This window comes from Venturia canescens, chromosome 2 (assembly GCF_019457755.1).
Source record: "Venturia canescens isolate UGA chromosome 2, ASM1945775v1, whole genome shotgun sequence".
NCBI lineage: Eukaryota > Metazoa > Arthropoda > Insecta > Hymenoptera > Ichneumonidae > Venturia > Venturia canescens.
Window position 1 is genome coordinate 2,661,549 of NC_057422.1, and position 14,437 is coordinate 2,675,985.

General features: G+C 40.6%; 1 protein-coding gene across 3 annotated transcripts in view; it reads left to right on the top strand.

Annotated features, from left to right (window-relative positions):
- LOC122407097 (nucleolysin TIAR) overlaps positions 1-12,545 on the top strand; it is a 610,998-nt gene extending 598,453 nt beyond the window's left edge. For all 3 annotated transcript variants that reach the window (XM_043413083.1, XM_043413086.1, XM_043413084.1), the window contains one exon: positions 427-12,545. In XM_043413083.1, the coding sequence (XP_043269018.1) occupies positions 427-468 (42 nt within the window). In that variant the 3' untranslated portion in view covers positions 469-12,545. The remainder of the gene's footprint in view (positions 1-426) is intronic.
- Positions 12,546-14,437: the final 1,892 nt, after the last annotated feature.

Consider the following 14,437-nt stretch of genomic DNA (forward strand, 5'->3'; position numbering starts at 1 on the left):
GAAATACGTAAACAAACGCTGAATATTTGTATAAATACTCGTTGGCTAAATTGGTAAAGAGTACAATGAACGATGACGAGGAAGAAAATCTCAGAGGACAAAGCCGATTAGCGTGACTTTATTTAAGTTTGTACAAGATATCGATTACGGTTATTTTCATCTTTTATCCTCGCCTCGCTTTATTACCGGTGGATTAGCAGACGATATTTAATAGAGCTAATAAAATGGCTCGATCGTAGCGAAATGCGAGGAGGAGGCTATCCGAGTCTGAGAGAATAACGGTAACCGATGAGCTTGGAGTGGCTGATAAATGTGAAAAAAATCTGCATTATAGATAAGAATCATCCATGTTGAAAATTCGGACACAAAACTTAACCATTCGTTTGTGTTTTAAAATGGTAAAGTGTGTTCTTGGTTGCGGTCCAGCTAGCGGATGAGGACTGGCTGACGCCTAGCCTCCTAGTGTGATGGTAAGCAAGCGCCCCCAACCGACAGGAATAATCGTCACCGTCACGACCATCGCCATCAACGACAACGCTGAAGTCGCTCACCTCGACGCAATCATCGACTCGGTCACCGTAACGAAATCAACAAATATCATTTTCATCCTCGTTGTTGTCGCCGTCGTCGTCGTCGTTTTTTTCGTCCTCATCCTCGTCATCGTTCTTGTCGTTTGGGTTTACAAAAAGCCCGCATCAACGAGAGAAACAAATAGAAGAAGAAGGGGTCGAAGAAGGAGCGGGTTAACAATCGACGAGCGTGTTGATAGAAAAGTGAGCGAAAATACATTTTCGGTAGGCTTTACGCGAGTCCTTTTAACAAATAAAATACAAACGCCTATAGCTAATTACCGGCTCGGGAAAATCTCACTCAATAACAGAATTAATAAATCAAGCCGGAAACGTCAAATAAGTAAGAAAGACCGAGAGAGAAAGAGAGAGAGAGAGACAGCAAATAGAGATGAATGAGAAGTTAAAACTTTGAACTATAGCGAGAGACCCGACGACTCCTCCCAGCTCATCCAAGAGTCCTCGTTGCGAGAACTATATATACATATTATATGAACGTCAAACAATCTCATTATCGTCATTTACAAGCAAAATAAAAATAACCGAATGACTTCCCCCCTCCACCGCCCCGACCCCGGTTCGACAAACGCGAACAATCGTAAACACTTCGTTTTCAGTCAAGCTCGGGACACTAGCCAGTTTCTCAGCATATTCAATATAAACAAAGAAATGGCTGATGAGCCGAAACGGGGGGGACACGTAGCGCCAAGTGTTGCGGACCCCGCCACCGCGCGCACCAGCAGCGAACCTGGGGCAATGCATTATTATTTTCCTCGCTATATATTAACGTATATAGCTTCGTCGTGTATTGCCTCTAAATAATCAGTGCAGGATTCAGAATAAATAATGAAAAAAAACGGGATAAAAGTAATCGCTTGATAGAGAAACTCGAGGAACACGCGTACAGCATGCATACACACAATGACACGTACACGCACACACACACAAACACGTACCGCCCGCATGCAAGCAAGATGTCAGCCATTTTAAAACCGTTCGGCTATTTATTTACGAACGATAAACTCCAGCGATGACCCGTGATCGTGTCTCATCTCCTTTTTCACTGTACGATACCCACGGTCTTTTAGTACATGTATAAACAAAAAAAAAACAAGGAATAAAATAAAATAAAAGCGCAAAAAAAGAAAACGAAAAGTAGGAAAAATGAAGAAGACGTACGTACACGCGTATGTACGTACGTCGTTGATGGGAGCTCTGTAAATTTTCCACCGATCCCCCCTGCACGCGAACGCAAAGTGGATCTCCGCTCGGCCAATATTTGCCCGTGCCAAGCGAATCCGTTATTTTTGTATAGGTAGTTTGTAACGTCGACGAGGCCCTCCCCCCCTCTACGTACACATTCGACCGCGGTGTATCTTACGGTTATATCGGGGAGATGATATTTTACTCTACACTCACTTCCATGAGCAAGAAAAACATTAAGGAAAGTGCGAAAGCGGCAATAACATAACGAGACAAAGGATTAAGAGAATTCATTAAATTAATAAGAAATATTAAAAGACGCTCGGGAGCCACACGACACGTCGCCATCGACGATCTGCCCCACTCGCGCTCTGACTCCCCAGCGTTCTCTGCGAATCATCCACGTCACGCGAGCGGACACACACACACACACACACACACACACACACACACACACACACACACACACACACACACACACACACACACACACACACACACACACACACACCCAATTAAATACAAACATGTGTATCTCCGGTAGTTTAGTACATCGAGTGACTAATCCACTTTTTTTTTGGATACGAGAAGGAACTTGAGCCATGTGACTTAATCCTTACCCCGGTCCCTTCGAGCAACGAGGAAAAAAATGAGTTGGTCATTTGTACGAAAGCACGGTTCAAGAGATTGCATATATATATACTCTTGAAGGAAAAAACAAATATTGAAGAAATCAAACAGAGGCAAGATAAAATGAAAAAATTAACTTAAACTCTATAGAGAAAAAAAAAAAAAAAAAAAAAAAGAGGAAAACAAATACAAAACGAAGACGGAAAAAAGGAAGGGAATAAACGGTTTCTGAGACGAATTATTTTGTTCGTTTTTCCTGTTTTTTGTGGCGAGTCTCTCTCCCTCCCCGATATCAAAGGAAACGGGGATTTTTTCGGTGGGTGAGAATCTCGTGATCAAGCGCAGCGCACAATACGTCGTGGAGGATATTACGAAGGGAGGCGTTATCGGGTGTTATTTACTTTCGAGGTAGACAACAAACAACAAAATAACAAAAAAACAACAACAACAAGAAATATATATATATATATATATATATATAATGCAAAATTAAAATGAAAATGAAAAAGAAAAAAAAACAAAAAAACAAGTCCAACGTAGCTAGTTAGATATAAATATCTGTGGCGCGATACAAAAGGAGATCGAATCGTCGATCACGCTGATACGAATCTGTCACTTTTTGTAACTAAAACCACAGATATATGAATAAACAAATGAATATATTATAAATACATTATTACAATGTCAAAGTACATATTGTACCCGCGTACATGAGAGGCTTGTTCCAAACTCGGCGGCGAGTTAGATCGACTCGTATATATTTCGTTTGATACCAGATATTATTGGGTCGAAACTGCGGATCAGATCCGTCATGAAAATAATGGCTCTCCCTCCCTCCCTCCCTCTCTCTCTCTCTCTCTCTCTCTCTCTCTCTCTCTCTCTCTCTCTTCTCCTCACTTTTCTACTTTCTGCCTCTCTCACTCTCGACTCTTTTATTTCTTCATATTAATCAATCAATCTGTAATTACTTTGTGATCCACGTTCGATTATTTTTTTTGACCAAAACGTCGATTGCCCCATAAGTGGCGTTAATTAAGTGGAATTTTCAGTAATCAATTTGATGAGTTTCGATTTCCACATTCGAATTTCATTACAACCAAGTTTTGATTAGATTTTCATCTGTTCGAAATGAATTTTAACGTTTCGATTATCGTAGACTGTTCTCGAGCTCACAATCATCGCTGGAAAGAGTTTTCATTATTTTCAATCACGTTTCCTTGGTAACTATTTTTCTTCCACTTAGCCAATATCCGGACGTAAATACACCATAATTTTTTTCTACTCCATATTCGAAGCGTAGTTTGAGAAGAAGGGAAAAATGAAAGTTGGCTGTAACTTTTAGGAAAGTCCTGGTTACGAGTAATTCGTTGGAATTTTATGAAAAAATCAATCGCACCACTTTGACGTTACGTGTTTTATTTTTAACTCAATTCCCCCGAGTATCGCTCACGAAGAAATGTGACAGACGAAAGATTAGGATCGCGTGCATGCACCGTGTGTTCGAGCTCGTTGACAAACCGTGCGATCGAAGGTACACCGCTTGAGACAGAAGTAAACAGCTTCGGGACAAGAATGTAGACGAATAATTGACAAGACAACGAATGGAACGAGGCTGAAAGCGTGTTTTATAAGGGATTTGCGTCGCGAGAAAAACCACCAAATTTTCGTCAAAAAAAAGAGAAAAGTACCGAGCTTGTAATTCCCGGAGTTTATTCTTAAAATTAATCCACTTGTTAGAGTTCAAAACGTTATTAAAATTCGCTGGGAAAATGTAATGCGGTTTAATTCCATGTGAAATTCTGACCTCCGAGAGCCACTGAAAACGACATTGAGCATGAAAAAAGCTCCTTACATGACCTCACACGATCGAGGGTATCCTCACGATCATACATTAATTGGCTGTCGAATATCGAGTAGAAAAAGAGACGAGAAGCGGAGCATAAAAAACGCAGATCGAAGTGAACCAGACCACGGAGAGAGAAATTTTCAATTAGCGATTAGCTTCTAAAGTTTTTCTATTTTTTTACAAATGCGCCTCGTTATACGGGAATTGAAGGGATACGAAAATTAAAATATTCGAATGAATAATGTGAAAAATCGGAGAAATAGGCAAGATAAATAGAAAATTAAAGCCGAGTTAAAAAGACGATGAAGGATGAACAAAATTCGTGAAGAATGTTTTGAAAATTAAGTTCCCACCAACTCTGAATTTGGCCTCGATGAATCGACGGGAGGGGGAAGCGCGAGGGAACTTTCAAGTGACTCGAATTCCAGCCATTGATTTATCGGGATCGAGATAGGAGCGAGCCTACAGAGCTAGTCTTTTCTAGTACTCAGGCGTGAACGTTTTTGCCCCTTTTTTTAGCCGTTTTTCCCCAGGCTCGGATGAAAATTCGACGGGAGTTGAGGGATGCACGGAGTGAAAGATTTTTCTCGTGATATTGAAGTCGTCGAAGGGCGAAAATACACGAGCATATATTTTCCGCGGAGCGATCCTTCGCGCGAGAACGCGGGAGGGAGGGAATGAGCGCCTCAAAGTGGATAAGTCCAGCGGCGATCGCAGGCACCGATAAAACTCGGCCGGTTCGTGTTGCAGTCACCGGATCCCACGTTTTTTTGCCTTTCTTTCGCAACCCTCATGCATCATTTTCGATCTCCATTCCACTCGCAGTAGCCCCCAAAGGCCCCCTCCAGTTTTCCTCAAATTTTATTCTCGTCCCTATCGAAGGATGACGAATAAAATTGTATGTAAGAAAAGTAAGAACAAAATTGAAGCAGCTTTAACAAGGTCACTGTGACGAGATTGAGAGACGCACAAAAAAACGAGTCGTTTGTACGGAGCTAAATAAAACGAGAGGACGAGAGACGAATAAAAATTGAATGAAAGAACCGAAAAAGAATGAAAAATGGGAAATGGAAAGAGAGTGGGAGAAAGCGGCGAGGGGGGAGGGGTTGAGAAGCGTGCATGCAGATCTCGCTGTCTCGTATAGAGCATAAACTGGTATAAATATATGATTATGGATACGTATAAGATAGTCTAGGCTAGGGCAAAAAGAGCGTCGTGTGTGAGGCAAATGAAAGCAAAAAACGTTAAAAAATGAGTCAAGTTGAGAGGGGAAAAAGGGGGGGACGAAGAAAAGGGAGGTGAAGGTTACAAAAGAGCGGTGAATAAGTAGAAAAAGAAATGAGAGAATGTTGTACATTATTAGTTAGGAGAAAACAATAAAAATCTAGGCAAATTTTGTAAAGAAAAAAAGAGAGATAGTTTGTAAGAGAGGATGCCGAATACACGAGGGCGTATATCGAAAGTCAATCGAGATTTTTATTCTTCGTTATGATTGTCTATTTTTTATTGAATATAATTAATTGTTCGTTGATTCACCATCGAAACGAAGATTCGTGGAGAAGCTCGGCTTGTTGAGAGGGCAAAAAAGGAAGTAGACAACGAAATTGCGTCTCCGATTCATTCGCTTTTTAAAAAAAAGCGATTTCTCCGCGATTAATAACTTGCTTGGGTTATTAACGCACTTTCGTTTAATCGGGAAGGTACGACTGTTCCGAACGAGTGAAACTTTCGATTTGGAATGTACCAGCCCCGCGAATACATACATCACAGCCAAAGATTCGCGATAAAACATGCGAGCGACGGGTGAACTTTGCTCCCGTTCCCGTCTATCGCTCCGTATTGAAACAGGTGAAGAGGGAATAACGAGAAATGCAATGCAAACGCCCGTCTATCGCGATAATCGAAGAAATACACAATAAAGTATATAGATAGACGAAAATTATTGTATTCCCTCGCGTGACGTGCGTTTTGTGTGCACTCTCGCTTTCCTCCCGACCTGTCTCACTCGCAATTGTGAAAATAGAAAATCGATTTCCGGAAGAGCTCATAAATTACTCGCCTCTCGTCCGTCGTATGGGGACCTTCGAGGCTTCGCATCTCATTTTTTTCGCAAATGAGTTCATCGGCAATCATTTTTTATTTTTTTCTATCTGTCATCGAATCTTTTCATTTTTTTTTCTCCGGCAGAAGATACGGAAGAAAAAGCACTCGAAAATCTGAACGATTCCCCTCACAATCATGTACCTTTCTTTCTTCTTTTTTTTTTTCTTTTTTTTTTTTTCTTTTTCCAGAAAAAGCCTGATTCTCACGGATCTCGTTAGCTTTCACAAAACAAACAAGTCAAACCAGAGTTCCGCCCTCCTCTCATTCATTTTGTATTATCCGGTACGAAAATACGTGATAGAGCACGAGTTCTTTGTTGTATAAAATTGTTGGTTATTTCGACGGAAGAAAAGGAAGGACTAGAAAATACGAGCAATCCGAATTGACCGAGCGAAGGAGTCGGTTACAGAGAGAAAGTCGAGAAAACGGGGAAACCAGCGAGCGAGAAAGAGAGAGAGAGAGAGAGAGAGAGAGAGCTGAGGAACCTAAAAAAGAATAAATTAAATAAAAACGTAAAGAAAAATATTAAAATGAAAAAAAAAAAAAAAAAAAAAAAAACACATGACGCCTTAGGAATTAAGGCACGTAGACGTTTTAGTGACGTTTTGTAGAACGTACCGAGTCGTGTGTTTAGTTAGAAAGCGCGCAACGAGAGAGCATGACAATGTTAACTATATATAAGAGATGCGAGAGAGGGAGAGAGATGAACAAAAAGAAAATAAACAAAAATAATACGAACAAAACGAAGCTGACGATGAAAATTCGAGTGAGAGCGAGCGAGAGAGAGAGAGAGAGCAAGAATGAGTGATAAACGTTAAGGCGATAACTAATAAGTAGATAATTAATTGACTTAGGACAAAGGAGAGGAGGAGAGGCGTGAAAAACTAGTCGAGACATTAAGTGTAAAAAGTAAACGGGCGAGATAAAGCGAAAGAAAAGGGGAGCGCGCGATCGTAAAAAACGTTGTTTGGTATCGAGTGTGTGTAAAAGAGTGGACAAAAACTTCAAGAAAAAAGAAAACAAAATAAAGAGAAAATAACAAAAATCAATGAAAACGTGGCAACGACGACGAGCAGGCGGTCAAGTAGGAGGACAACAAAAATTATACAACACTATAGACGGTTTAAGTTTACAAATTTAAGAGCCAATTATATCTTAAGGTGATCCAGGCAAAAGAAGAAGAAGAAGAAGAAGAAGAAGAAAAAGAAAAAGAAGAAGAAGAAGACGGAGAAGATTAAGGAAAAAATAATAAAATAAAAACACGAGAAAAACACCAAAAAATACACGTTACACATTGAACACGCAGTGAGAAAAAATATTCAGAGACAAACTTTACGATTAAGCTAAGGGAAAACTATGTATATATGTGTATGTGTGTGCTACACATATGCACATATGCACATATATATATATATATATATATACAAATATAACGAGAACACACGCCCAACTGTAGAATAAATTAGCAAAGAAAAGAAATAAAATTAACATAATTAAAGAAACAAAGATGAAGATGAAGCAGAAGAAAAAAAAACAAAAGTAACGAAAGGCAAAGTGCGTGTGAGGCGACGAAACTTAAGAAGAAAAAAAAACAAAAAACATTAATAAAAAGCGAAGCTCTAGACGTAGTCTAGTCCTAGTCTAACGCGTCGGACACTAGATTAACTCGTAGCGAAAGAGAGAAAAAGAAACAAGAAAGCCATAGAAGTACACATACACATACACACACGCGCGCACACACACACACACACACAGACAGAGACAAGAAAAACGTGAGAGTTGTGAAAAACAAACCAATGTAATATGAATTAAACGAAGTAACACGAAAAAAAAAAGAAATAATAATAATAATAAATGAAATGGGAAAAAATAGCGATGTAACTATATGCGAGCAGAACGCACCCTGCACCTTATTCACCGTCATAATACACAACAGACACACAATACAAATACTAACCAAATTATACCTACACATCCACACAGAATCATATGGTCCAATTGGGAAAACAAGGGATGCGGTCTCGATTCGAAAAGTCATTCGAAAATGTACATCTCAGAACAGTCAAAGACGTGTGTATGATTTCCTTAATCCTTGCCATACACTTTCATTTATTGTACGCCATTTGCCTGGAATATTCTCTCGTCAGATATGATGCTATGAATGCGTAAAAGGTTTGAATCGGTCATAACGATTCCAACGATCCAATACAACGAAGACGACGTCGAACCTACCGAAAAAATGTCAGGATTTGAGATGCTTACGACTTGAGTTTACTAAATTTTTGGATAGCACGGGGAAAGGAATTTCAGTTTTTGAGAATGAACTTGACAGTTTTGTTAAACTGGAAAATTTATTTTCGTAAAAATGACAGTTGTCGCTGGTTCATAATGAATTCGAAAGCCGTAGATAAATTCGAGTGGGAAAAAATACGAAAGAAAGGTGGTGGGTTTTTTGGTGAACTGGCTCGTCCCAATCCGCCACAAGGAAGCATCGTGCTGACTGCATCCCGCATTTGGCGAGAGCCACGTTGGCTCGACTCACGACTCTCCCGGGCTCGTTCTTCCTCGTCGTTCCAGGGATCTCACACCACTAAAGAGTTATTCCTCCTCACGTCGTTCAAGAATCGACAAGCTTGGCTCTTCGCTTCGAAGCCTGTCTTTTTCTTCTTCTGCTTCCTTCTTCTTCCTTCTTCCTTATATTCGGTCTCCTTTTGCGTTATCGAATCACGGCATTTGCCAGCTACCACGAGATCCAATTCCTCATCTTTTTTTCTCTCTCACTCTCCTCTCCTCCCTCCCCGTCTTTCTTTCTTCTTTTTCGTCCAGTCTATTCGGATTGCATTCCCCGTCGTGGTACGTCGGCTCAAGTATGACGCGAGCTTTCGTAGGCGTTGCACACACCCCACGGACCATTTTTTCCGAAGCAAATTCCTTACAATATTTCAAATAATCGTCTCAACGTCTGATTTCATTTGATAAACGTTGATCATTGATTCCGACGATTTTTAGTGGCTTCAAAATTTCTTGGATTCAAGACCCGTGAAGAGGAAAATTTTTGTCCGAGTCATCGAAATAAAAGGAATCTTTCATTCGCAACGCTTCTATCCTTATAACGAAACTTTCGGTCTCTTGACCTCGGAGCCTCGGTCATTGATCAGGTGACCTTTTTCCCCTCGACACTGTGCGCGGTAAACTACCGATATCTTTTTGCACTTAGCACCGAAAATATTTCAAAGGGGAGGGATTGAACAAGAACTCATTTGCGTAAAGAGAATAAGAGAAAGAAAGAAAGAAAAAAAAAACGCGGAAGAAAAAGCTGTCCACCCCTCGATCATTTGTATTCGGTCGCGCGGGCATTCGCTCGCTCGGCAAAACTTTCGGCGTTTCGCCAAATTACGGAAGCTTGAATTATCTCGCGGGAAAACGGTTCATTCACAGTTACCAATCGTTTGTCTCCCGGTGGGATGGGTCTCTTTGTATTTACGGCGGGATTCTTCAGCGGCTCTCTCAGGCTCATTTATTTTTCTAACAATGCGCCGGCGGCGGGTGCTGTTTTTTTGTTGTACTCGTCTCTATATAACGGGCTCATAAAATTAATGGAGAAAAGAGAATATTGCGAATCTGGCATACAGTCTCTCACCGACGGGAGGAGAAAAACGGAGGCTGCGTGAATGATGAGAAAAGAAGGAACAGCGATGCGGAGCTGTTGACGGGGAGCTCTTTCGCCATACGATTAGCCCTGTTTCCGAGCAATCTCGTTATCCCTATTTTTATGAAATGTCGCAAGTAAGGAGTGTCGTCTGTGAAATGTACTTTCGATAATGTTGTTTCGAGGCAGTGGCTATGGCACCTTAAACACAGTGAGAGAGGTTTGAGAGTTTCGAGCTTTGACTTTGCTCCTGTGCGCTGGATATGTTTGAGAAGCTAAATTGAATTCCCGCGAGGCGCTATGCGGGATGGAAAGAGGCTGAGGGGGAGGAGCCAGATAGACGAACCCTGCGAGAAAGAGGGAGAGAAAATGGGAAGAGGAGTGAGAGATTGGAGAATCACGGGATATTCCCGAATGCAGGAATGACAAGGCCGGGCTTTCATCGTCGCTAGGCTAGAGCAAAACGCATAGAATTCTGAGGGGTGAATATAGTAGCCACAGAGCACCAATATCCAATCCAACACACGCGTCTTTGACCTCGTACAAGGATAAAGACAGTGGAAGGGAGCGGAAGGAGAGGGGACCGGAAGAGACGAAATAGAGCACACGACACAATTCAGACGCAACAGAGAGACTATAACACAAATACTAATTGACACAGAGCACCGCAGAGAATATCTAGGAGTTAGTGCAATGAGATACGAGTTGAAACGAGGCTGAGCGCGTTGCGATAAAGAGTGACGGATTAAATAAAATTTAGATGCCGTAAAACCAACAGAAAAAATGAATAATAATTATTATTATAATAACGAGACTACGAACAAACAAAAAACACACACACACACACACATACACACGCATACACACACACGCACACATATGACAAAAGGATAACCGTAGATGTTATGAAATATTAAACGATTATACATAAACCACGTGTTATATAAATATATAAATATAAGTGGGCGAAAAATATTTATGTATTTATATGAGCCATTATACATATGCATAGAGCGTGAGAATGCGAGAGAGAGAGCGAGAACGAAACAGGAGCGAAAACGTGTGTGTGTGTGTGTGTGTGTGTGTGTGTGTGTGTGTGTATGTGTGTGTGTGTGTGCGTGCGCGTGTGTAAACTGAAGAAAGAGCGAAAGAGAAATAATTAGAGCAAAGTAGGAGAAAAAGAAGAGATATATATGTATATTATATATGCATATAAATACATGTATAAGTGTAATATTAGGCGACGATTAATTAGCACGTGGTGGAGAACGCTGATGATTAACATTAAATCAGATTCGAAAATAATGACAAGGGGCAAACGACTAAGAAAAAAAAGGACACGCGCTATCCAAATACCGTGACGCTCGACGCTGTGTTAATTATCGGATTTACGTATATACGTTTATAGATATACGTACATACATTATGTATCTATGTCTATACATTAATATACGTAGACTTGAGCGACGATGTATGCGTGGGTGTGTGTATGTGTGCGCGCCCATGAGAAAAAGTGGAAACGAAGAATCTCGAGGAAACGAAAATACTACACAGCGTTTTATTGGCTGGCCTGCCGTACCTCGCGAAGCATCTGCTCATCGTCTCGCCTCACATCAATCGTGGCAATGGATGCGCCCGAGGATCATTTGAAAATCCAAATTTCCTTCTATTTTGTTCCTCCTCGAGAAAAACACGAAAGCTGTTTATTCAATCGTTTGATTTTGGATAGTTTTTAAATGGCGCGATGCTTTTTTCACCGGTCCGAAAGTTTCTTGACGAAAGAAAATACGGATTTGCTGCGACTGAGGAATCCAAGTTCGGGAAGTCGAGCCTCGGACGACGCCGGTGACAATGCACCAGTCCTGAAACTCTATCGCGGACCTCTTGGTAATCTCGTCGAGCAATAAAATCGAAAGACGAAAGTGCGTGTTCGCAGAGAGCAGCCTTAAACGCTCCTTCGACGAATGGCGTCCGAGTATTTCTAGCGATGCACGAAATTTATTATTTTTAATTGGAATCTCTCGATCCGCAGATCATTTGGACTCGTTTTACCTTCAGTCGATTCATTTGCTTCTTCATCGTGGGACGAAGAGATTCGAAGGGAAGCGAAAGGGCGATTGGAATTTTAGTTTATTAGTTCATTTATTATTTTGTGAAAAAAAAATACAAATAAACGAAGGAGCTCCGCGAGGTTCGGCGACTGTTCAGATCAGACCGGTGCGCAGAAGAAAGCGGTAGAAAAAACGTCCTGGGTGCTTTCTTCCGCGTATACTCGATCGGAATCTCTGCCGCGAGAGAAAAGAAACAAGACGACGAACGATGCAAAGTAGTGGAGGCAAAGAACGAAGAAAAGACGGGGGAGAAGGGAACCGCGCGGAGTTGTTTCACGGGAGCCTCATTTGCGTAAATAACACGGACGACACACGCGCGCGCATCACACCACCGAAACACACAGAGAGACGGACGAACACGTAGACCTTAAGAACTCGAAAGAATCAAAGCGAAAGATAGATCAAAATAAATCAAACATAAAAAAAAAAAAAAACAAAAAAAAACCAGAACAAACTGAGAGTGAAATACGAATAAAATAAAGTTAAATAAAGAAACAAAACAAACGATAAAGCCTGTATGTAATTTGATACATAAAAAATGCCATATATTGCATACGCGAAAAAGCACACGCCCCTTAACCCCCCCCTCCCGCCACGCCACGCATGTACGTTCGTTGAGAAAAGTGATGAGAGTAAAAAAGTAAAGCGAAAAAAAGCAAATACCGATGAAAAAAGTAATATATAGATATGTGTATATACATATATGCATATGTATATATGTATGAGAAAGAAGAAAAACATACACACGAGCACACTCGCGTACAGTTTCGGCACGACGAAAAACCGCCAAGAACGTGCGTAACAACATGTATGATATTATACATATACATACCATAGCATAAAGTATATATTATAAATAATGATGATGAATATAAATAAATATATGCTATACAAAAATTAACGAGGATAACAAGGGAAGAAAACAAAGAAACGAAGAACATTATAAATATGGAGGAAGTATGTAAACGAGATATACAGGATGATTTAACGAAACAACAAAAAACAACAACAACAACAAAAAAAAACACAAAAAAAAATAAAAGAAGAAAATGAACACAGCAAAAAAAGAACAAGAACACGTTTAGGGATAAGGATATAAAATATTATTATAATGTATGGTTGGTTTATAATGTAAAATATATTATAGAAAATGTACGAAAATTTCGTCTCTGCTCACTTTTCCACTCCACGACCTTAACGAGTTCCAAAATTTATTAGTCATTTTTTGACTCTCTCAAAAGTGCACTCGAGGACCGACAGCAGATTGAAATTCGCTGTTGCTGAATCGTCGCCACCACGAGGTTACTGGCTTTACGTGAATTTCGCTCACTCCTGTTCACACAATTTTCACACAGACAGTCGTGAAGTTGCGCTCTCCTGTGAGACATCGAAGGGCGCCGAATTACCAGCAGGGGTCAGCACCACCACACTCCTCTCTGAATATATTTATTATTATATATGCGTGCGGATCTTGGATATTATACGTAGCTTTAAAGTAATAACATGGGGGTTTTGCGAGCTCGATATATTGGGTGAAATATCGCTCGGAAAGGGATAAGCGCGAACAGGTGAAATGTGGTGTGTTTGTAATTAGGTGTGATGGGAGTTACCAAGCTTGGTTATTTTGCTAGGAGAGTGACGGGCACGTGGACATGACAGTTAACCAAATCCGCGTCCCATCGTATCAGGCTTCCCACATGCTGCTCCATTCGAATATATACGTGGAGACTGGTGCACCAAATTAAAGGATCACTCGAATTTTTGCGAAATTGAAGTCTTTTTTCGGACCCTGCTGCGCCGCGCAACGATACACAATTCTCAAACATTTTTCCACAGCGTTTCCACGCACTGCTCTAAAACTGACGGAACAATTTTCGTTCTACCCAGCATCGTAGAAAAATGTTTATTTTTTAATGGTTTTTCATTTTCTGGATGTCGAGTGCAAAACTGAAAATGTCGACCGTTGGGGATGCTTCACAATTCGAGAATCGGGACTTTGAGATAAGCAGAGAGTCAAAAAAAGAAATTTACAAAAATTACAAGATTTTTTGGTTCAAGGGAAAATAAGTTTGCCTGGCGAATTCATCGAATAATCATGCGCTTGGTAAATGAAAAGTAAAATACTTGAAAAGGTCATCGCGAGAGCGTGAGATGGGAAAAAGCGTCACTATTCATTGTCGATTGTGCAAACGTAAAATTTTGTTCCCTGATTTTCGAAGTCGGTACTCAACGTTGGACATTTCTATGCAGCCGGAAGGCGGATTCGTTACGCGTTGAACGCGTTAACTTTTCAGATCTATGGATATCCATAAACGTCAAGGCAAAA